Source organism: Rhineura floridana, chromosome 21, assembly GCF_030035675.1.
Source record: "Rhineura floridana isolate rRhiFlo1 chromosome 21, rRhiFlo1.hap2, whole genome shotgun sequence".
In the NCBI taxonomy this organism is placed as follows: domain Eukaryota; kingdom Metazoa; phylum Chordata; class Lepidosauria; order Squamata; family Rhineuridae; genus Rhineura; species Rhineura floridana.
This window is the reverse complement of record NC_084500.1, coordinates 19,318,724-19,343,591: the sequence shown is the minus strand read 5'-3', so window position 1 is coordinate 19,343,591 and position 24,868 is coordinate 19,318,724. Positions and strand designations below refer to the sequence as shown.

At 50.4% G+C, this 24,868-nt stretch overlaps 1 protein-coding gene across 1 annotated transcript in view; it reads right to left on the bottom strand.

The window, feature by feature from the left end:
* The window catches only part of SEZ6 (seizure related 6 homolog), a 186,891-nt gene that overhangs the window by 27,241 nt on the left and 134,782 nt on the right, over window positions 1-24,868 (bottom strand). The window contains exons 3-4 of the mRNA XM_061605518.1: window positions 4,547-5,242; window positions 2,483-2,619 (exon numbers count right to left, since the gene is read on the bottom strand). Coding sequence (XP_061461502.1) covers window positions 2,483-2,619; window positions 4,547-5,242 — 833 coding nt within the window. The remainder of the gene's footprint in view (window positions 1-2,482; window positions 2,620-4,546; window positions 5,243-24,868) is intronic.

Here is a 24,868-nt window from a genome sequence, read left to right as displayed (position 1 = left end):
CTCCTCATTTTACCTCCATCCTTTATATTCACCCCCACCCCCAGCAAAGGGGCTTAATGCATTGATTTATTGATTGATTACATTTATATCCCACCCTTTCTCCCAAAGGAGCCCAGGATGGCAAACATATCAACAAAACAATTTAACAACAAAAAGGGCATTCTAAAAATAGTTTAAAACATTCTAAAACACAATTATAGTTTAAAACATTCTAAAAAAGTTACAGTTAAAAACATCCTTCCATTCAGTGATCTCCGGTTTGCCAGAAGCACTCCCTTCAGCCATCCTATGTCTGGGTAAATAGGAACGTTTCCAATTTCCTCCTGAAAGGCAGTAGCGACATAGACAGGCACACCTCACTGGGGAAGGCCTTCCACAAATGGAGAGCCACCACTGACAAGGCACTATATTACTGACGAGGTAAGGACTGGAATGTAGGATTGTATACAACGCTAGCCCTACTCAGAGCAGACCCATCAACGCCAATGGACGTGACTAACTTAGGTTCATTCATTTTAGTGGATCGACTCTAACTTAGTACAACACAACCTTCTGTTGGTCCTATGCAGCGTAAACCCATTGAAATTAGCAGAGATGTCTAACCTAGGTCCATCAGCTGCAATGGGTCTACTCTGAGCTTAGTTGGATACAACATGGAGAGGAGGGGTGGGGAATCTCAGGCTTGGGAGGCCAAATGTGGCCCTCTAGGCCTCTCTACCTGGCCCCTGGGACTCTCCCTAGGCCACACCCCTCACCGGCCTGCTTTGCACCTTCCTTGAATGCTTTTGCCTGGCTGGAAATGTGTCCTTGAACTCTTGACAATGTCCCTTGCTTGCCTGGGTGGAGGACCGAGAGAGAGGGGTGGGTGAGTAGAAACTAGCTGGCTGTATAAAGGTAACGTTTCCATGCTCAGCTCGCTTTTGCCTCTAGCTTCACCCACCGTTGGCATGCAGCCCCAACGAGGCTGCCCAGAAGGGCATGTGGCCTTCAGGCTGAAAAGGGTTCCTCACCCCTGCTGTGGAGTCTGGCTAATTAAAAACAACAACACAACTTTTAAGTGTTCAACATCCAAAGCTGTTTCAGACTCCAGATTCATTCCAAGTTTTGCCTTAGAAAATCTAGAACTATTTGAACTGAAAGGGTTCTTGGCGCACCCATGTTGACAATGACTTGCTGGATTAGTTTCGAGGTGCTGGTGTCGGTGTACAAAGCCCTACACAGCTTGGGACCAGGACACCTAAAAGACTGCCTCACCTTGCCCCCCCCAACCGATCACTGCCTTCTGCAGGAGAGGGCATCCTGCAGATACCTTCCTAGCAGGAGGTCTGTTGTGCATGATGCGGGGCCTTTAGCATGGTGGCACCGACCCCTCGGACGTCCCTCCCACTGCACCAGAAAAGCACAGTCTCTTACATTTTTTTTAGCACCTGCTAAGGACGCTTCTCTTTCAATGGGCCTTCTAAAATATTTGTACCTGCCTTGGATGCCAGTTGATTTTAAGTATGTGCTGGTGTTGTTTCAAACTGCTTTTAACATTGTTTTTAACATTGTTGTTACATTTGGAATTGTTTCAGCGGTTCTTCCATACATGTAGCTGTGATTACAGTGGTTCCCAAACTCCCCCTCTCCCCCCTACAAAACTGCTGATGGTCTCTCGGCAGACCACTAAATGATTTCTCTGCCTGTTGCAGCACTGGCCGTGCGATCTTGAACTCCATTATTGTTGCTTCTTTCATCTCTTATATTGTATAGCAATTTGCATCCCACAGACTTCAAAGTGCAGTACAACAAAATGCAATATAAGGAATTTTTAAAAAGCAATAAAATGCAGTTCAAAATCAACATGAATATTGAATGCGGTCATGGAACGAAGCGCACGGACGACTGGTGGTCCGTGAACCACCGTTTGAGAATCCCCCCTGTGCAGTAGTGTCATGGCAAATTCAGAAGTGCAGGTTCCTTTCATGTTGATCACAGCCATGCCCTCTCCCCGCTTTTTTTCCCTTTTGCTGTGGAATTGAGAATGAGATCTTTGTTAATGCCTAGGAACCAATAAGCATGAAAGAGGAGAGTGTTAGTGTTAGCTCTGAGAAGACTCTTCTCAGTGGCCAATTTGCCTCCTTTCACTTGGATTGGCTGCAATCAGCAGGAAAGGACAAAGGAAACATGTTAGAAGACTCTTCTCAGTGGCTAACACACTTGCTTTCATGCTGATTAGCTTGTAGGATACTGGAGACATAGGGATCCTGCTGGGACCCTGCTCCCAAAAAAGTAGAGGGTCTAAGACCCCCTGAGACCCTGCAGGACTACATTCCTGCCCTGTTGTTATGTTGTAGATCAATTTCGGGAAGGCAATTTTTAAATGAAGTATAATAATAATAATAATAATAATAATAATAATAATAACAATAATAACAATAATAACAATAATAACAATAATAATAAATTCCTCCTGCACCTCCCGTCTCTGCCAATTACTTACCCGGATCTCTACGCCATAGCCAGGGTATACGGAAATGGTGTAGGTGCATTCAAGTGTGCCTCCTTCGTATGGGATGCCAGAGGGCAGCGGGGAGGCCAGCGATCCTTTGGGGCCAGTGAGGTTCCAGCTGCAAGGACCTAAGTGCAAAGAGGGAGAGAGATGAAGGAAGGTGGGCTTCTGAGTCCCAGACTCCGCTGTTCTGGTCGCCACCATAGCCAGCCCGCCCAAGGCTTTGGCGGCCCTCGATGGGGGCAACTGGGGATATTTTCCTGCTTGAGGTGAAGGATGGGATGGTGTTTCCATGTCAGTGGGCAGTGACTCCGCTCTGGGTTTTAGTTTGAACTTTCAAGTAGTTGTCCAAGGCGCTGAAAGTTCAAACTAAAACCTGGAGCGGAGTCACTGCTCATTGACATTGGAGCCACCTGTCTCCATTGCATAGGAAGCTGCCTTATATCGAGTCAGGCCATTGGCCAATGTATTGTGTACACTGACTGGCAGCTGCTCTCCAGGATTCCAGATCAGGGGACGTTCCCAGCCCTATCTGGAGATGCTGGGGATTGAACTTGGAAACTTCTGCAAGCAAAGCAGGGGTCCACCACTTAGCTTTCCTAAAAGTAAGACAAGACTCTAGCCCTCATGGTTCTGAATAAAGGGCTGGCTTAAAAAAGAACATAAGAAGTTGCTTCTGCTGAGTCAGACAATTGGTCCATCTAGCTCAATGTTGTCTGCACTGACTGTCAGCAGCTCTCCAGGGTTTCAGGCAGGGGGCCTCTCCAGGGGGGTCTCTCCCAATCGTACCTGGAGATGCCACTGGGACTTGAACCTGGGACTTTCTACATGCAAGGCAGATGCTCTACTGTTGAGCAATGGCTCTTCTCCAAGAAAGTGGTCAGAACGATTCTGACTTCATCACTGGTGATGGGGGAGCAATCACACACCTGAGGACAGCAAATGTAGGAGCCACCGGGCAGGCTGTGTGGCACACATTGTCCATTCCCTTCCCACAAACATATAATTGCAACAATAAGGACTAGAAACTTGGTCATGTCCTTTTGTTTTTGAGAGACGAAATTCCCAAGGAGCCAAATCTGTCAGCCAACATCATATTCTGTGACCTTTCAGGACGTCCACAGTATCCAAAACAGACTGGCTTTGGTAAAAAAAAAAGCAGCCCACAGCCCACCACAAATACCAAGCCTCTCACTTTGCCTCTCAAGAGCGGCACGGCCCTCCTCTGTGCAGTGACCTGTTGCCATGATGCTCCAGGGCTGCCGTAAATATTGGCCAATTTGGGAGGGGGGGAAATGAGTGTTTGCTCCGGACAGGGAAGAAAAATCACTTTTTCGACAATAGCCCTAAACGGAGACAATTACGGCAAAACGAGAGAGGCGCAGACACTCAATTATCTTGGGAGGGGCTTCTTCCCCCAGGGACCCACATAAATCAGGAGAGCTTTTCATAGGTGCGACTGGTGATACAACTGGCCCTTGGAGGGGGCACTGTCTTCTGGGGAAGTGGTGAGCGTGGCAATGCTTAGGAACACACCATCAGAAGCTGCCTTTTACTGAGTCAGACACTTGGTCCATCTAGCTCAGTACTGTCTACACTGACTGGCAGCAGCTCTCCCTGGAGAGGCTGCTAGGGATTGAGCCTGGGATCATCTTCCGCGTGCAAGGCAAGGGCTCTACTGCTGAGCTATAGCCCTTTCCCGTAAAAATAAACATTCTAGTCCTCATAACGTTAAATAAGGGTATGGCTTGAAAAGGAATGTAGAAAACATCTGGACCTGAGACAGCCGGGTTCAGATCTCCATTCAGCCACAAAGCTCACTGTGTGACCTTTGGCCAGTCACTGTCTCTCAGCCTAACCTACTTCAAAGGGTTGTTGTGTGGATAAAATGGAAGAGAGCCATATACACCACCTTGAGCTTCTTGGGGTAAAGGAGGGATATATATCTCATCATTGTCCTCGCTTTTAGATCAGGTTTGGCTATGTATATCCCATCCTATGCTTAGGGGCCTTCGATTCCTAGACCCACATCCTAATCCCCCCTGCATCTCACACCTGCAACCGGCAGAGTGGTGATGACCGTGGTTGTGGTGATGGTGGTGGTTGCCGTCTCCTCCGCTTCTCCAGATGCCATCCTGGGTGTGGTTGCTTCCGGCGGTGCTGTGGGGGCGGCTGTGGTGCCAATGGATAATGTAACAGCAGTGGCTGGGTCTGAGCCGGTGAGACTGGCCTGGAGCGCCAGGGCAGGGGTGACTGCTGGCTGCGTGCGTCCAGACAGGGAGCCGGTTTCGGGGGCAGACTGGCCTGGCTCGGCCCACGGCACCAGGCGCCCCATAGCCGTGGTCAGCAGGTCGGTGGTAAAGGCTGGTTTTGCCATCTCCGGGGTCTTCTCCGCATCCTTGCCATTGACTTTCCCACCCACCAGGGTCGTCGCAGGGGACGCTGTGGTCACGGGTGGCATGGCAACATCAGAGAGAGCAGGGCAGCCATCTTGGTTAGCCAGGTTGTTTGTGGGGGCCAGACTGGGGTCTGGTAGGGCAGGCCCAGCCAAACCGGCAGCCAGGATGGGAATCTGCTGGAGGTAATCTTTCTTGAGAAGCGGCTCATGAAGGAAGTCATCCAGGAGCGGGTGGTGGTTGAGAAGCTTCAGGGTGGGTGCCGTGGTGACAAAGTGGGCCTCGCGCTCCGACTTGTCCGGGGTGGGGGGCACTGTTTGCTCCACGTCAGCCTCAGCGCTCCCCCAGGAGAGACCTGGCAACGAGGGAAGGAAGACAAGACGGGGAAGGGTTGCTGAAGAAGGCAGCAAAAGCAAACATGTGCAACATTTAGACAGCGGTGCAGAATCCCCGGAGTCCTCCCAGCACTGTTAACGTGAGGGCATCCAAACAGCCTGGCTGCTGGGTCAGCCCAAAGGGAGGCCCGGCATAGCCCAGCAGCCTGTTCTCACAGTGGCTGGCCAAATACATCTGCCGGGAAGCCCAAGAGCAGGACCCGAATGCAGGAGCTCCCATCAGCCCCAGCCAGAGTGGGCAATGGTTGGGGTGATGACGGGACCTGGAGTCCCAACAGCATCGGATTAAGACAGAAATCCAGTCCATCTCATGGTGGCGCAGGAAGACGGTGACCAGGTGGCCTGTGTACCTGCTCAGTCAGTTGCCCAGGGACTCACTCTCAGTGGGCCAGTTGTGGGCCTGGCTCTCTCCTCCTCCTGAAGGTCCGTTACCTTGACACTGGACCAGACAGTCCTTGAACGGCACCAGGAGTGGGAAGCATAAGAAGAGCCTGCAGGCTCAGGCCAAAAGGGGCCCACCTAGTCCTGCATCCTGTTCACACAGTGGCCAAGTAGATGCCCCAAAAGGAAGCCTGCCAGCAGGACCCGGGTGCAAGAGCAACTCTCCCCTCCTGCAGTTTCCAGCAACTGGCGCTCAGAAGCATATTGCCTTTGAGCGTGGAGGCACAGGATAGCCATAATAATGGCTAGTAGCCATTGATAGCCCTATGCTCCTGGCCTATATATCTATATATATATTTTGGAGATTGAACTTGGGACCTTCTGCATGCAAAGCAGACGCTCTTCCACTGAGCTATGGCCCTTCTCTTTGGTCTGCCCAACAGTGGGATGTGGCCCCCGGAAAGTTGCCCATTAGGAAATGTGGCCCTTGGGCTGCTTCCCTGTCCCCCAAATAGAGGATGCCTTCAAAGAGAGGACTGTCCTCCGTAAAAGAACCCACGTTGGCCACTCCAAACCAATTTATGGGAGGATCTTTTATTATCATCATCATCATCATCATTATTATTTAGTATATTTGTATGCCGCTTTTCATCACCAGGTGACAAAGCAAGAACAAAACAATATAAGAGAAACAGGGGTTCCATGGAGCTCGGTTTTGCATTTCATTGCTGGATTTTACTTTAGACCTCCAAACAGCTTTGCGTTCTGGTGGGTAAGCTGAAGAATCCACTTAATAATTGGTGAGCAAATAAAGGGGAAGAACGACAGGGAAACGGCACAGCTCACAAGCATGTTTAAAATGTGGGTACAAATAAGCCAAGATTTTGAAGGAACGGGGGGGGGGAACCCACATCACCGGGTTGGCAGTTTTGCCGACGACATTCATCAGCCGATGCCAAGGTTCAATAAACAATTATGCCATTGTTTCTTTAAAAGCACAAATCAGGCAAAACAGCAGAGCTGCTCTAAAGTCTTGGTTCCCCAAGGCTGAAGCTTTGGAAAAAAAGGGACATGTTTAGGATGTCAAGGCTGCTGCTTACAAAGACAGACTTGAAGAGGTTGCTGTTAGGCCAGGCTTCGTGGGCTTGTAAAGGACACAAATGGCTTAATCCTTTGTCCTGTGGGCTCAAAAGGCATGCTCAGCAGTGGCCGGTGGCTCCGGGTCAGTGGGGCAGGGGAATCCGCTCTGGGTTTTAGTCCAAGCACCTCGGACCGCTCTTGAAAGTTTGGACTAAAACCCAGAGCGGATTCCCCTGCCCCACTGACCCGGAGCCACCAACCGCCACCGGGCATGATCCATAGTAAGGTGTGCAGCCCAAGGTTTTGAGGTGGCACTGGATTCCCACCATAAACTGCTTTAAAAACCAAAAACACTGGTCCCCTCCAGATGCTCTTTTCAATGTGCATACATGATGATTTGGGGTGCTGATGGTATCGGGGTGGTTAGATGCAAACCGTCTTTCAATATATAGGAACACAGAAAGGTGCTTTCATTGGTCCATCTAGCTCTGTACTGCCTACACTGACTGGCAGCAGCTCTCCAGGGTTTCAGATAGAAGTCTATTCCCAGCCCTACCTGGAGATGTTGAGGATCGAACCTGGGATCTCCTGTACGGACAAGAGATGTCCTCCCACTGAGCTACGGTTGTGTCTGCAAATGGACTGCCTCATTTCCAATCGCTGCATGTCCTGCAACTTCCTCCTGAAATCCTGTTAACTTGTCATACCTCTGGGCTCCTCTTTTGCTGCGCTATGGTGGCACAGGAGTGGCTCTCCAGGTGGCAAGCATGGGGCTCTGCTACGCTTCCCCATTGCTACAACTAATAAAGCGGAATGGGGTGTGCGGATGGTCCAGTATGATTCCACCACCAATGCACTATTTTTGCATCAATGACATGTTGCAGAATGCAACCTCAAAATATGCCTCCCTGCTGGGTCGGCCTCATTCAGCTGGATGGGCAGGCACCCGGGAAGCGCCACGCGGTGGCCTCTCTCTCTCTCTCTCTCTCACTCTCACTCTCACACACCATTCTGTTGTTGTTTATTTAAAAGCAAATTTATACACCTGGCCCTCTCCGAAAACCAGAGTCCCAAAGCTAAAAAAAAAATCGCAGCAGTCCATTTATTTATTTTTTAATTAAAACAACACACACCCTGCGATGGGCCGAAATCAGAGCAGCGATGCAAGCCACATTTTATAAGCCGGGCTCAAACAAAAACTCTAAGTAGAATCTTTGTGTGTGTTTCTGTACCGCCCCTTCAACCATTTTTCTCCCGGGGGGCGGTGTCTATGATTAACAAGCAAGAGACATCATTAAAACGACTGGGGCATGCAGAGAGGGCCAGCTCAGCCCCTGGTGGCAGGGAAGGCCACCGCTGGATGCCACCAGAGCGAGGGCAGGACCTTCCAGGCCTCCCTGCCTGGCCACTCTGCTCAAGCCACGCCTCTCGCTGCCCTGCTCTGCACCCTCCTCGGGCGTCCTTGCCTCGCTGCAGCGTGTCCTTGAACTCAGGTTATGCCTTTGGTTGCCTCGCTGGAGGCAGGGGAGGGGTGCATGAGAGTGTGCGGAAACTAGCCTGCTGTGCAAAGGTAACATTTACACTTGTTGCTCCGCCCACTTGTGCCTCTGGCCGTGCCCACCACTGCCTTGCGGCCCTTAGAAGGTTGCCCAGAAGGGAACCTGGCCCTCAAGCTGAAAAAGGTTCCCACTCTTGCACCACAGAGAAAGCTCTCTTGTGCACGGCCCCCGGCCTCCCTTGCAAGGCAGCGGCACCCTGGGGAAAGCCCCTGGCATCAGTTGACCTTCCAGGGTGAGTCAAATTCTGTGATGAAGATGCTGCATGCCTGAGAGACACCTGGGATGGAAGCCCTGTCCCTTCATTCTGTTTAGGGGCAGGTAGCATTTATTCCACAATGCACTCTGCACATGCCCCAAAGCACTTTTCTTTAAATAGTATTTATTTCACATCTCTTTCTTTCTTTTTAAAGGAAGGCGATGGGGCACCAAACGGGATCAACGGCCGCCCAGCCGCAGCCAAGAGCATTATCTGCACGCTGCAGGCGTAAACCGGTTTAAGCAGGCAGTCCCTCGTGCACCGGCTTGCCTTTGCTCCCGCACATTATCTCCTCGATAAGCTATGCACACAGCACCATTTAGGGCAGTTAGGCTAAATGAAAGACTGCTTTCCGTAGCCTGTAATGAGCCATCAAAAATGCCTCCCTGGTGGGTTGGCCTCATTCAGCTGGATGGGTGGGCACCCAGGGAGCGCCACACCCCTCTGGCACCTCTCTGAACTGGGGAAGGGCTGTTGCTTGGCAGCAGAGCATCTGCCTTGCATGCAGAAGGGCCCAGGTTCAATCCCTGGCACCTCCACATAGAGCTGGGACACACCTCCTGCCAGAAACCCTGGAGAGCTGCTGCCAGCCAGTGTAGTCAGTACTGAGCTGGATGCACCAATGGCCTGACTCGGTAGAAGGCAGCTTCCTCTGTTCCCGTGTAAACTGGAAGTCTCTTGTTCTGCCCGCCGAGCCATCAGCAAACACCTTCACATGGGATGAGCATTGGTCTTCACCTCTAGGAACTCCCAGTTTCTAAATTTAACCTCTACCCGGCTTTGTTTCATGTGCTGCCTGCATGCAAAAGCTGTCATCCGGGTGATGTGTCCCAATACCACATTTACCTGCATGGAAATGACACCACGAGGTTGTCGTTCGCATGAAGTGAGCATGTGGCGTTAAAAACCAGCCTAATTTACAAGGCTGCAATGTGGTGCGCTTTTGAAAACAGATCAGCGGTCCTAAAAGCTTCCAAAAGATCACAGAGGATTCCATTCACCCCTGTGGTCTCCAATTCGGTTATCTGCCTGTGTCAAATTGTAGACTGTAAGCTCCTTAGGGGCAGAGTTGCCCTCTTGGCAAATTATTTTATTTTATTTATTAAGATCTGTTATTAGTCATTCACACAGGCACACTGAAGGCACTATCTTATTATTGTGATTATCATCGGATAGACCAGCCCAGGAGCTGCGGAACCTTTAGCAGAAAATTTTAAACAAGTAACAATCCCAGTCGCCAGTTTTGCCCTGGCAGCCAAGAAGCTGGAGAGTGTTCTTGCACTCGGGTCCTGCTTGCGGGCTTCCCCCAGGCACCTGGTTGGCCACTGTGAGAACAGGATGCTGGACTAGATGGGCCACTGGCCTGATCCAGCAGGCTCTTCTTATGTTCTTATGTTCTTATGTTAAGCCGTATTAAGAACTATGGAGTATAATCAGTTTTAAATTGGGTATAACTAGCCCTGCTGTTGTTTTATTTGTACTTGAATGTTTTATTTATTTTAATTTCTCTCTCTCTGTATTTTGCAAAGGTCTATGGCAATACGCATTGATGTTCAAACAAACATACAACATATCATCATCATCATCATTATCAGCAGCAGCAGCAGCACTATTGTTAAGAATTAACAACTGCAGCATCAATATAATTCTAGGGTGCATCTCTTGAATTACATGCTCTGTCCCTGCCACCTCAAAAAAATCTGGGGCCACCTCATCGGGTTGCCTGTAGAATTAAACCCACCATGGAACAGACTTCTTACACCCTTTCCAACTCCATATGCCAACTGACCAGGAAAAAAAGCACCCAGCCTACTCTTGTGCCTTTAAGAGTACTTTAATACGTGCGCCTAGCGACAACACTGTTATCTTTTCGGCGCCAGGTCAAGACTTTCCTCTTCTCCCAGGCATTTTAGCATGTGTTTTTAAATTGTTTTTATATTGTTTTGAATTTTAAAATTGTGTTTTAAATTGTTTTTAAAACATGTTTTTAAATTGTGTATTGTAAATTGTTTTAATGTTTTTGATTGCTGTAAACTGCCCAGAGAGCTTCAGCTATGGGGCAGTATACAAGTGTAATAGAGAGAGAGAGAGAGAGAGAGAGAGAGAGAGAGAGAGAGACAGACAGACAGACAGACAGACAGACAGACAGACAGACAGACAGACAGACAGACAGACAGATAGATAGATAGATAGATAGACAGATAGATAGATAGACAGACAGACAGACAGACAGACAGACAGACAGACAGACAGACAGATAGATAGCAAGGGGAAGCTTTTCAGAGAATGGAGATGAATATTTATCACCTGCTAATGCAGGAGTGAGGAAGCGGTTGCCTTCCAGAGACTATGAGATTCCATCAGCCCCAGGGGCCGGCTTACTCAGTGGTCAGGGATGGTGGCCCCAGCAACCTCTGGAGGGGATCACAGGTTTCCTCAACTCTGTGATACTGGGCTGCTCCATGTCAGTGGAATCCATTCCAGGTTTTAGTCTGAACGTTGAAGGAGCTGTCTAAGGTGCTGAACCTGTTTTGGGAATAGGTTTCAGCGCCTTGGACAGTTGCTTCAAAGTCTGGTCTGAAACTCAGAGCGGATTCCACTGCCCCCCTGCCACTGAGCCACAAGCCACCACTGGTTAATCCTACTCAGAGTTAGATACGAAGGAGAAATCTGATTCCACATTAAACAGCGAACCTACTTAACTTGCAATTTCTGAAACAATGCGTCAGTCAGAACACAGCCATCTTTTGAAATGTGCACTTCCCTGAATTTTGCAAAAATGCATGTAAAGTGTGCCCAGAAGGAAAAATACGAACATCCATTAAATTCTGGAAATACAAATATTAGTGAAAACATGCTTTGCAAAAATGTGCCTATCAGTCAAAACTGCGTACAAAAATGTGTATATTAGGAGAATTTCATACTAAAATGCTGATGAATTTTCATAAGGGCTTTAAAAAAACCCCATAAACGGATGCAAAAATTCAAAGAACTGAATAACGTTGGAAGACTGAGAAACTGAAATGGGAAGAGTCACCTGTCTCTACTCAGAGTATAGCCACGGAAATTAGTGGATGACTAACTTAGGCCCATCAGTTTGAATGGGTCTGCTCTGAGTACAACTTAGAATCATAGAATAGTAGAGTTGGAAGGGGCCTATAAGGCCATCAAGTCCAACCCCCTGCACAATGCAGGAATCCAAATCAAAGCATTCCCGACAGATAGCTGTCCAGCTGCCTCTTGAAGGCCTCCAGTGTCGGAGAGCCCACTACCTCCCTAGGTCATTGGTTCCACTGTCGTATGGCTCTAACAGTTACTTGGATCCAAGCCAGCGTCTCCACGGCAAACGATGCTGAAACCAGAGTGACAGAGGCCAGCTGAGACATTGGCAACCCCATTTCCAAGACATGCTAACCCTGTGAGATGGAGTCTCATAAACCACAGCCAGGGCTTTCCTCCCCGGCTCGGAAGAGTCTTAATTGCCTCTTCAAAGTGGCAGCTGCATCATAATTGATCTTCACACAGCCCTGCCCTGCATTTGCACCGGTTTTTCACGCTAATTGGCAGCGCAATGACACCAGGATCCACGCCTGGGAGACTCACCTCTGGACAGCTCCTGGGGGATGAGGAGGGACGCCAACCTGACTAGCCAGACCCAGCAGTGCGGACCAGAGGACCCGAAAGCTCCATGCGGGTTGAATGGAGGGGTTGGGGACCGACCTTAGACCCAGCAAGCGTCCGACTCTGCTTGGCATCTGGCTAGTCTGAAGGGCACCTCAGGGATAGAGGTCGACTGTGGCCCTCCAGACCTCTCCACCTGGCCCCCAGGACTCTCCTCAGACCACATCCTCTCGCCGGCCCTCTTCACACCCTCCTGGAGTCTGCCCCAGCCACGGCCTGCCTGCCTGCTTACAGCTTCCTCCTCCTCCTCAGTTTCAGTTTTGCCCCTTCTAGAACTCAGCGGGGGGGGGGCAGGAGAAAAACCGAATTAGTTGGCTCCGCCTGTCATTGTTACTGGCTCCGCCTACTATTGGGCTCCCTGCCTTCCATCCCCCCAGACCCAGTGGGCACCGGCCACCAATGCAGGGGTGTGCGAGTCGATCTAAGAAGAACTGGATACTGGTAAAATTTACGTGGGTTGCCCTGCCCGCCACTGGCGTGCAGTTTCCCAGTAAGGAATGTGGCCCTCAGACTGGAAAGGGCTCCCCACCTCGATCACATCTGAATCCCAGGGCTTTGGGGCCGGGCTAGGATTCTCAAAACGGAGACCACACCCAGAAGAGGGTGACCAGGATGGCGAACGGCCAGGGAACTGAACCCTATCGGGAAGAACGACTGGAAGAGCTGGGGGTGTTTAGCCTGAAGGAGAGAAGAAATGTCTGAAGCGCTGGCCCAGGCAACGTTGGTCTCTGTGGCTTCTCTGCAAGGCAGGACTAGAACCGAGATTGCGGCTAGACATTAGGAGACATTTCTTCACAGTAAGAGGGCCATCGCTCAGTGGCAGAGCCTTTTCGATCCCCAGCAGCTCCGTGTAGGGCTTGGAAAGACCCATGTCTGGAACCATGGAGAGCAGCTGCCAGTCAGTGTAGACAGCATTGAGCCAGATAGACCAATGGTCTGACTTGGTAGAAGGCAGCTTCCAGTTTAAATCAGCTCTTTATTTAGGACCATGAGGACTAGAAGCCTACTTTATTTTTAGAGGAAGGGCTGTAGGTCAGTGCTAGAGCATCTGCTTTGCATGCAGAAGGTCCCAGGTTGAATTGCTGCCCTGGGTTCCTACTGGGAGAAAGAGCGGGATATAAATCTAATAAATAAATAAATAAATAATAAATTCCCGGCATCTTCAGATAGGTCTGGGAATATCCCTGCCTGAAATCTGGAGAGCCGCTGCCAACCAGTGTAGACAGTTCTGAACTAGATGGACCAATGGTCTGATCTGGTAGAAGGCGGTTTACTATGTTCCTATAATTGCCCGTGGAACGGCCTGCCTTGAGAAGCGATGGATTCTGCTTTGCCACCTGTGATACACTTGCAAGATTCCTCCTTTTAGCATGGGGTTGGACTAGATGATCCCCAGGACCCCGTCCTACTCTTTAACATTCTGCAGCTACAACTTTACAGCCATCTAAACTCAGCGGCTGCCACCAGCCAGGTGCTTGGCGTCCTTTTCTTTGTCTCTTACACCTCTCAAGACAGGAAAAGCTTCTCCTCTGCTAAATTCACGGGTGCCAGATTGCCGTTAAAGGCATGACAGCAGGACTGGTTTAAAAAAGAAAGAGCGTGTGTGTAACTGGCAACCTTGATTAGTGCCAGCCAGAAGGTAGGTGGCACGGCAGCTACAGAGTGGCACTGGCCTCGCCCACAACACTGCCAGCGTTCGCCACGTGATGCAAGAGCTGGGAGGAGCCGGCTCTGTCACCGATGCTTAAAGAGGTTAACTTGCCCCCAGCATGGAGGGAATTATGCTATAATAGAATCCATTTATTACACCATAAAAGTTAATGAGTTTATACGGAAAGGCGCCAGGATCCCTTTTAAGGTTTTAATAGGGGATTAGCACAGCATCCCAGACTCTGATGCCAAGGTTCAGCTCGTTAACCGTACGGGGTGTTTTTTTGTTTCTGCCAGCTCCCAAATTCTCATTCTCCCTTCCTGGGCACAGCGGCCTACCAGCACCGCCGGTGGAACTGAGGAACAAGGCCCAGGGTCTAAAATAGCAACTGGGAAACGGTAGCTCTCCAGATGGCATTGGACTCCCAGGTCCCATAAGCCCACATGGCCAGTAGCCAAGGAGGAGGAGGATGGAAGTTGAGAGTCCAGGAACACCTGGGAGGCCACAGATGTTCCCCATCACTGGTCTAAAACCTTCCTGGAAAAGGTGCCCTTCCTAAAATTCTGTCTCTTGCCAGCCCAGACAGACAGAAAGAGCGACGTGCTTCCGTAACAGCCGCAAGGATTCCCAAAAGCCACCCACCTCTTGAACGCAGGGGCCCAATTGTCAGCCTAATTTTCTATATGTCCAGACTGTAATGGGGAGGGGAGGGCGCTCTGCACATGCTCCTAAAACACACGCTCATCATCACGACTTGGCACATTTCCCTCCCGGGGAGAGGTGGGGAACATTTTTCAAACCAAGGACTGCTTTCCCCTCTGGACAGCTCCATGAAAGTTCAGACTAAATCCCACAGTGGATTCACTGCCCCACTGACGTGGAGCCAGCCATCTGCATTGCCCTCAAGTGCAAAAGTGCTAAGGCTTTCTGAATCAGAATAAACGCTGGACTAGACGCTTTGGGACCCACAGAATTCCTTGGCTGGCAAAGGCCAGTTTGGAGGAGGGGGACGGGCGGCTGGGCCTTAACAGCCGCTTGATTTTGCAGACACGGTTTTGTAGTCCTGTTTACACCCATGGCACGAGGACCACATTTTTGGGAGGCTGAATCCAGGCACTAGAGGGCCTCCATTCAGTTGGGCCACCCAAACTGATCCCACGTGCTGGAATCAATCCTTCCCTGTCCACCCCTCCTTCCGCAAAGCCTCAGACCCAGCATCTTCTCTCGCCAATATAACTCTTTTCCTGCTGCTCTTTTGATGGCGCCAATAATGAGATGGAACTACCGAATGGGCACTTGCGTGCCGGCAAAACGGGTAAATAAATTGAAATACTAATAACAGCCCCATCAGGAGAGCGCGGCGCCATGACCCTGGTGAGTGCCGAAGAGGCAGCTGCGGAGGCTTCAAGGCCGCAGCCGGAATTAAAACGACACCAACACCACCAGAGTCACAACTTGCAAGAAAGGCAATGCAGAACAAGTGAAGGCCAGTGGATGAGACCAACAAGGCCCCTCCCCAGCCCAGCGTTTTGTTTCCAACGGAGGACAGCCAGAACTCCCCCGTGCCCACCTCAACTTGAGAAGCCCAGAAGTCTTGTTTTGGCATTTGCCTCCTGTACTGCCTCTGCACTTGAAGGCTTCGCTTATTTAGCCTCTGTGGTCAGTTATGCGGCAGCATGGCCCAGATCCCATTGGGCTACTCGGGCAGGAGGGGCACTTGGGCAGGTTAGCATGGTTAGGCCTCGCAAGACACAGGACTTCCCTGCCTCTTCCTGCCCCAGGAACGGAATCCATAAGATGCTGCTGTAAACCAAACAGTCTGGCTTAGTACCGTTTGCTCTGACCGGCAGCTGTTCTCCAGCTTCCTGAGAGAGAGGCATTTCCTATCACCTGCTACCTGACCCTTTTAATTGCCGGTGCCAGGGAGTGAACTTGGGACCTTCTGCATGCAAAGCAAGTGCTCTGGGGACATGCTACAGCCCGTCTGCTAAAAATAAAGCAAGATTCCAGCCCTCATGGTTCTGAATTAAGGGCTGATTTAAACTGGGACATAGGAAGCTGACGTATACTGAGCCAGGCCCTTGCTCCCTCTACCTTAGTACTGCCCACACTGACTGGCAGTGGCTTTCCAGAGTTTCAGACAGAGTCTTTCTCAGCCCTGCCTGGAGATACCAGGAACTCAACCTGAGACCTTCTGCATGCAAAGCAGGGGGGGGTGTCTACCCCTAGCTATGGTCCTTCCCCAGTGGGGGAAATGGAGAATGTAGGCCAGAGGAGATGCAGGCGCAGGGCCAGGCTGGAAAAGAAGCAGATGGCACCCGCTTTGTCATGGGAAGAGCATCTGTCTCCTCAAACCAGAAGCTGACTGCAAGCTCCGCAGTGAGCTCAAAGCCAGAAGGCGCAGACGAGTCCTACGAGAGCCGCCAACCTCTTTGTCTAGCAATGCAAATTTCCCGACTGAGGCATCTAAAGGAAAGGAACATGAGCTCCAGTGGATAGGAATCATCCGAGTGCATTGTCTGTGGCTGCAGGATGAAGGGCAGGCCTGGCGAGGGGGGCAGAAGAGGGGGGCGGAGGAGAAAGAAGGGGGCCCGTAGAGCCCTTTCGAGCAAAAATCAATTTCAACTCAGGGGTGGGGATGAAGAAAGGAATGAATTAAAGAAACATGCACGAGAAATCAATAGGGCAATGTGAACGAGAGAGAGAGAGAGAAGCACAGCTGTGGGCAACTTCTCTGCCAAATGGCAGCTGTCAATGTGTGTGTGGGGGTTTGAGGGTTATTCCACAGTCCGAAGGCACCACCACCTTTCCAAAAAAATAGAATTGCATCACAGCTCCAGGACGATGCAATCAATCATTAAAAAAAATTTTTTTTGGTATTACTAAATTTATTTTAATATTTATTTTAATCAACGTATCAATGGATCTCTGTCTTGTTTCCATTTGGGCAATGGCATAGATAAGCTCCCTTCCTCTAGGGATGAAATCTGGCTCAGCACAAAGGAATTCATGCAGCCCTGCTAACTTGCACTTCTTGAAACAACACAGAAGCCAAAACAACGCTGCTGTCCGTCAAAATCCACTTGGAACCACCTTCCTTAGGCCTGGCGCCAGAGGGCAGCCAGGTTGGGCCCTGGCCAAGGGCCCCTCTGTAGGGTCAGTGTTCCTGTTCTGTGATCTATGGCAGCGTTGGGGCCTGCAAGCTGATGCGGCCGCAGATTGCAGAGTGGGAGCTCCCAGGCGCCCACTTACAGGCAGCGTGGGTTTCAATAAGCCCGCCTGCGTGCCCCACCTACCTCTCCCACCAGTGTATGTGCATGCCTGCCATCACCCAAGATGGTGGCACGGACTTCCCTAAGGTGTTGATGCCTCTGCCACCATCTGGTTGATGGCAGGCGTGCGCACATCATGCACACTGACTCGAGAGGTAGGTAGGGCGCACCGGGAGGCTGATGAGCTCCATGCCGCCTGCATTGGGAGGGGGTGAGCCCAGGGCAGGCTGGGGCCAGCCCTGGCCTTCTTCGTAAGAATAGAAAAGGAGCTTTGCTGAATCAGGCCAAAGGGGACCCACCCTAGACCAGCATCCTGTTCTCACAGCGCCCAAGCAGAAGCCCCAATGGGAAAAAGCCCACAAGCAGGACCTGAGCACAACGGCAGCTCTCCCCACTTGTGATTCCCAGCAACTGACACAAGCGTTTAAAGCCCTAAATGGCTTGGGACCCAAGTACCTAAAAGGGCACCTCCCCCAGTATCAGCCATACCCAACAATTGGCCAGCAAGGCCTTGTTGGTGGTGTCACCACTGGCAGCTACATAGTTTATTTATTTATTTATTATTTAATTTGTATCCCGCCCTTCCTCCCAGCAGGAGCCCAGGGCGGCAAACGAAGCACTAAAAACACTTTAAAACATCATAAAGACAGATCTTAAAATACATTAAAACTGTGGGAATATGTGTGGTTCAACTCCAACTTGGGCTGAGACTGCATGGGGTTAAAAAGGGTAGCTAGAGAGGAGTCCTCTTGGTTGTTAGGCTATACCTGTCCTTTGATCTCCTGCTGTCCCTTCCTGCTACTGATATGCAGAGGATGTTGATCCCAGTTCCTTCCCTCCTTCCCGCTCTTCTTCTTTCTCTCGAGAGGGGAGCAGACATTATTCCTTTGTCTCTCTCCTCTCCTCCAAGCATGAGGGCAAGCACTGGGCTCAGTGTTTGCTGCTCTAACTTAGCTAGTTAGCTAGATATAGGACTCTTTCCTATCAAGCATGTACTTCCAGAATAAAGTAGTTCTTTCTTATTTTAAAGCTTAAAGTCTCTGTCTGACTAATTTGCAGGTAAGGTGGAATCTTTAGCAAGGATTCAAACACACACACGTACGCTCGCTCAGAACTCTCCATTCCCAGAGACTCTCGCACAGTTCTCCGACAAAAACAAAATAGCGTTAAAAACATTTAAAACAAACAACTTTAAAAAAGGGTTAAAAACATTACTAAAAAACATATTGAGCAATTCTAACACAGATGCAGACTGCGATAGGTCTAAAAGGCTTGTTGGAAGAGGAAAGTCTTCAAAAGGCACCGAAAAGATAGCAGAGATGGTGCCTGCCTAATATTTAAGGGGAGGGAATTCCACAGGGTAGGTGGCAACTGACCCGTGACAGGTCCTTTTTCAGTGGTGGCTCCCTATTTGGGGAATGCCCTCCCCAATGAGGTGCATCTGTCTCCCTAATTATTGGCTTTTAGGAGGAATTTTAAAACATTCCTGTTGACCCAGGCATTGGATGGCTGAAGGGGGCTGTTCCTGGCAACCCGGAGATCGCTGGAGGGAAGAATGTTGTCATATTGCAACTGTTTTTAGAATGTTTTAAATTGTGGCTGGAATGGTTTGTTGATTTTAAAATGTTTTGTTGTCAATGTGTTTGCCACCCGGGGCTCCTTTGGGAGAAAGAGGGGATACAAATTTCATCAGTCAATAATATTCAGAAATGATATTGCCGCATTCTTCTCTCCTTCAGGGGAAAAAACACCCACACACCTTTGCATATGAAGTCGGTCCCTAAATCCTCCTCCCACTTCAAAATGGAGTGTAAATGCCTGTCATAGCATCACTTCACATTGACTTCCTGTACGATTGCCTCCCCTCCTCTTGCTGATGTTCTCTAAAGCGCCAGGAAATTGACGGAGAAGCACAAATTTCAAAAGAGAACGGCATTAAAATGTGAGCCAGACCCAATTTCTCCCCATAGCCGTGTGCAGGGCTGGGGCCAGAGGTAGGCACTGTCGGGCACCTGCCAAAGCCCACACAACTTCTTGGGGGCCCATTGCTCCTCTCTGGAGACCCATGGTCAGGCTCCATGGCCTCGTGGCTGTTCACCTGTGCTCACCTGTCATCTCCAAGGGTGCAATGGATGATGGGGGTGAGGTGAGAACACCAGCACACACCCCACCTGTGTTGTGCTCTCCTCTGGGTGGTTCTGCAGATTGGGGCCAGAGGGAAAAAGACATATGAGCATGCAGCAGTGTCTTGGAGAGGAGGGGGACCCTGAGCCCCCCCAAAATCTGGATCCAGCACTGGTAACATGCCTTGTTTGGCTCTGTTTGCTGTTTGCTGAGATGATTTACAACATGGCAGCAAACCTCACACCCACGAGGTGCTGCACGGGACAGAGAGACCAGGGAGCCGGTTTGTGCAGAGCCCGCACTGCAGGGAGGTTAAATGAAAAGAGACACGTTCTCTGACAGGGTCATTAGTCATGTCAGTCGGCCCAGCTCAGCCTTGGCAAAACAGTATTAGGCTTTAAATTGTCATGCTAACAAATCCTGGAACTGGAGCCACCGCTCACCATTTGTGTTCCAATGGAATCTGGAATCTGTGAAGCAGAGAATTCTGCCCCACCTTGGATGGCGCAGAAGGCTCCCTGTTATCTCTCTGCATGAGTCACTGCTTCTCCAATCACCATCGTACGAAGCTGCCTCATATCATGTTTCAGTTTGTTCTAAACTATTTTTAACACGTGTTTTATATTGTTGTGACCTGCCCTGGGACCTACTGGCAAAGGGCGGGCAATTTAACAACTATTTGCCCATCTAGCCTAGTGGTGTCTTCTCAGGCTGGCAGTAGCTCTCTAGGGTTCCTGACAGAGAACGGTCTTTCCCACGTTTTAACTGGAGATGCTTCCAAAGCAGGGGCTCTACCACTGAGCTACAGCCTTTCCTCTAAACAATAAAGCAAGATTCTAGTCCTCATGGTTCCGAAACAAGGGCTGACTTAAACAGGAACATAGGAAGTTGCCTTACACCAAGTCAGACCATTAGTCTACCTAGATCAGCATTGCCTACACTGACTGGCAGTGGCTGTCCAGGATTTCAGGCCGGGGTCTCTCCCAGCCCTACCTGGAGACGCTGTTGGGGTTGAACATGGGACCTTCTGCACGCTCTCCCACTAAGCGACAGACCCTCCCCTAAGCAAACAAGTCAACTCACACAGAGACACAAGGATGGGCCATCCTGGTGGCCGGTGATTTGTATTCCTGTCCGTGCTGAGCGTTAAACCTTTTTTGGGGTTCAAGAGTGGAATATCCATCCAATTTTAAAATTCAGAAGGAAAGCATGCTTGGTATAGAGGTTTGGGGAGGAAGGATTGATTGCATCCGCCCACTTGGGTGCCTGCCCAAAGATGGGTGTGAGTTTGCTTGGCCAGCCTAGGATCCTTGTTATCAACCCTGCAGGGCCCTCCCTGCCAGCTCCCCAGCCCGGCCCAGGCCCCTTTCCCCTTCCTGCTGTTGCCGTACAAGCCCCTCACTTATGGGGAAGGAGTTATTTATTTATTTATTTATTTATTTATTTATTAAATTTATATACCGCCCGACTAGCAATAGCTCTCTGGGCGGTGAACATAAAATAGCATAAAAATACAATGAATAACAAAATAATACTAAAATACAATCATCAATCCAATAACAATAAACATTTTTAAAATTAAATCAGTGTAACTTAAAATGCTTCAGAGAATAGGAAGGTTTTGACCTGGCGCCGGAAGGAGAGCAGAGTCGGCGCCAGGCGTACTTCCTCGGGGAGACTGTTCCATAGTTCGGGGGCCACCACTGAGAAGGCCCTAGATCTTGTCATCACCCTCCGGGCCTCCCTGTGAGTTGGAACCCGGAGGAGGGCCTTCGTAGCAGAACGTAGTGCACGGGCCGGTTCATATCGGAAGAGGCGTTCCGCAAGGTATCGTGGTCCCGCACCGTATAAGGCTTTATAGGTTAATACCAACACTTTGAATCTAGCCCGGAAACATATTGGCAACCAGTGCAAGCTGGCCAGAACCGGTGTTATATGCTCGGACCGCTTGGTCCTTGTCAGCAATCTGGCCGCCACATTTTGCACTAGTTGTAGCTTCCGAACTGTCTTCAAAGGTAGCCCTACGTAAAGCGCATTACAATAATCCAAACGTGAGGTTACCAGAGCATGTACCACTGATGTAAGGTCCTCTTTACTCAAATAGGGACGTAGCTGGGCTACCAACCGAAGTTGGTAAAACGCATTCCTAACCACCGAGGCTACTTGAGCCTCAAGCGAGAGGGAAGAGTCTAAAAAGACTCCCAGACTATGAACCCGGTCCTTTAGGGGGAGTGTAACCCCATCCAGGACAGGGTATATATCCACCATCCGATCAGAGAACCCGTCCACCAACAGCATCTCAGTCTTGTCTGGATTGAGCTTCAGTTTGTTAACTCTCATCCAGTCCATTGTCGCGGCCAGGCAACGGTTCAGCAAATCGACAGCCTCACCTGAAGAAGATGAAAAGGAGAAGTAGAGCTGCGTGTCATCAGCATACTGATGACAACGCACTCCAAAACTCCTGATGACCTCTCCCAACGGCTTCATGTAGATATTAAAAAGCAGGGGGGACAAAACTGACCCCTGCGGGACCCCATATTGGAGAGCCCGCGGTGTCGAGCAATGTTCCCCAAGCACTACCTTCTGGAGACGACCCGCCAAGTAGGAGCGGAACCACTGCCAAGCAGTACCTCCAACTCCCAACTCCGCGAGCCTCTCCAGAAGGATACCATGGTCGATGGTATCAAAAGCCGCTGAGAGATCAAGGAGAATCAACAGAGTTACACTCCCTCTGTCTCTTTCCCGACATAGGTCATCGTACAGGGCGACCAAGGCTGTCTCAGTGCCAAAACCGGGCCTAAAACCCGATTGAAATGGATCTAGATAATCAGTTTCATCCAATAGCGCCTGGAGCTGGCCAGCAACCACCCGTTCCAAGACCTTGCCCAGGAATGGAACATTCGCCACTGGCCTGTAGCTGTTAAAATTGTCTGGGTCCAAGGAAGGCTTTTTCAGGAGTGGTCTCACCACTGCCTCTTTCAGACAGCCTGGGACCACTCCCTCTCGTAAAGAGGCATTTATCACTTCCTTGGCCCAGCTACCTGTTCCATTCCTGCTAGTTTTTATCAGCCAGGAGGGGCAAGGATCCAGTACCGAAGTGGTTGCACGTACCTGTCCAAGCACCTTGTCCACGTCCTCGAGTTGAACCAACTGAAGCTCATCCAACAAAACAGGACAAGACTGTGCTCCGGACATCTCACTAGGATCTACTGCTATAACTTGAGAGTCTAGGTCCTGGCGGATACATGAGATCTTATTCTGGAAGTGATCGGCAAACTGATTACAGCGGGCCTCCGATGATTCCACCGTGTCCGGAGGGTTTGAATGCAGAAGCCCCCGGACAACTCGAAATGGCTCCGCTGGGCGGCAAAGAGATGATTTAATAGTGGCAGCAAAATGATGTTTTTTAGCTGCCTTCACTGCTCCTACATAGAGCTTAGTCGAAGCACTAACCAGCGCATAATTGTATCCGTCGGGAGTTCATCTCCATTTCCGCTCAAGCCGCCTCCTATCTTGCTTCATCGCTCTCAGCTCCGGAGTATACCATGGCGCTGCATAAGCTCTACACAGGAGAGGGCGTGCAGGAGTGATCGTGTTTACAGCCCAGGTCATCTCCGTATTCCACAGAGCGACCAGGGCTTCAGCAGGAGCGCCAGTCCTATCAGCCGGAAAATCCCCCAGAGCCCTTTGAAAACCTTCAGGATCCATTAGTCTCCGGGGGCGGACCATTTTAATAGGTCCCCCACCCTTGCAGAGGGAAGAGGTTACTGAAAGTCTAAACTTCAGCAAGCAGTGGTCTGTCCATGACAAAGGGAGTGTTGTAAAACTCCCCACATCCAGATCACTTTCCCCATGCTCAGTAGCAAAAACAAGGTCTAGAGTGTGCCCCGATACATGTGTTGGACCACACATGTTTTGTTTTATTACATTTATACCCCGCCTTTTTTTCATCATGAAACCCAAGGCGCCTTCCATGTGGTTCCCAGGCGGTCTCCCACCCAGGCACTGACCAGACCTGACCCTGCTTAGCTTCAGCAGGGAGCTGGCCTCTTGTGCCTTCAGACCATCGCTTGGGACCTTAAGGTCTTAAAATCATGCACGGTATGGAGAAAGTGTGCTTTTTCTCGCTCTCTCCTAATACTGGAAAGTTATGGGGAAGGAGTGCCTCCATGTTGACATTCACGCGATGCCTTTACACCCTGGAATGATGGCAGCCCTTGGCAGCCCCCAGGTATCAAAATGGAGGTGGGGCAGGCTCTCTCTCTCTGTTTTATATGGGCTCGCAGATCAGATCAGGCAGTGCCGGAGATTAAATGTCACTTCAGCTGCCAAACGGCAGTGCAGGCGAGGAATCCTGGACTGTGCCAAGCGGGTACGTGGGCAGGCATGCACAATGTGCGGGCCAAAGGTCGTAACTGTGGCTGGGAAGGCTGCCCCCCCATCAGTGTGGGCAGCAATTAATTCTGACAATGGCCAACCAGATGCCTCTGGGAAGCCCATGAGGAGGACCTGAGCGCAACAGTACTCAGCTACAGACCAGGGGTAGCTGGTGCCCACTGGGAGTGGCAGGGTGGAAGGCAGAGAGCCCAAACAGGCAGAGCCAATGACGGCCAGAGCCACCTCCTTCTAGTTCTGTCCCCTGCTGAGGAGGAAGAGGAGGACGATGGCAACCTCAGGACTGGCAGCAAGTCAGGCAGGTGGGGGCTGGCTGAGGTTGGCGAGGCCTCCACTCGCCCCGAAGGGTTAATGCGCTGGTTCTTACTTGGTACTGGAGCACCAGTGCACTGCAACGGGGGGGCAGGGAGGCGTATGGGTGAGAGGAAACCCCTCAGCCAGCTGTGGGGTTCACATTGCCTGACCCTGGAGCCAGTCCGCCTCTCACGATGTCACCTGTTGCAAAGATAACGGGTAACCAACACCCGTCTACACCACCCAAAGCTTGAGGGAGGATGGCTGGGATTCAACTGTGACAGCACGGCTGCTAAAAATAATTACGCACAAGCACAACATTCACGCACGTCCCGGATGAGAGCCCTAGCATTCAAGCGCAGTTTCAGAGCTAACTTTATTATTTATTTATTTTTGTTTTATTACATTTATACCCCGCCTTTTTTTCATCATGAAACCCAAGGCGCCTTCCATGTGGTTCCCAGGCGGTCTCTCACCCAGGCACTGACCAGACCTGACCCTGCTTAGCTTCAGCAGGGAGCTGGCCTCCTGTGCCTTCAGACCATCGCTTGGGACCTTAAGGTCTTAAAATCATGCACGGTATGGAGAAAGTGTGCTTTTTCTCGCTCTCTCCTAATACTGGAACCCAGTGGAGCCATCCTTTCAAAGGTGAATGTTAGAAGATTCAGGGCAAGACAAAAGGACGGACACAGCACATAGTTAAACTCCGGAATTTGCTCCCACACAAGAAGCACTGATGGCCACCCACTTGGATGACTTTAAAGGGGACTAGACAAATTCATGGAGGAGGAGGCGGGTATTGATGGCTACTAGCCATGACTGTCAGAGGTAGCATGCTGGGATTCACAAGCCGGAAGAGTTGCTGCTGTGCTCAGGTCCTGCTTGAGGGCTTC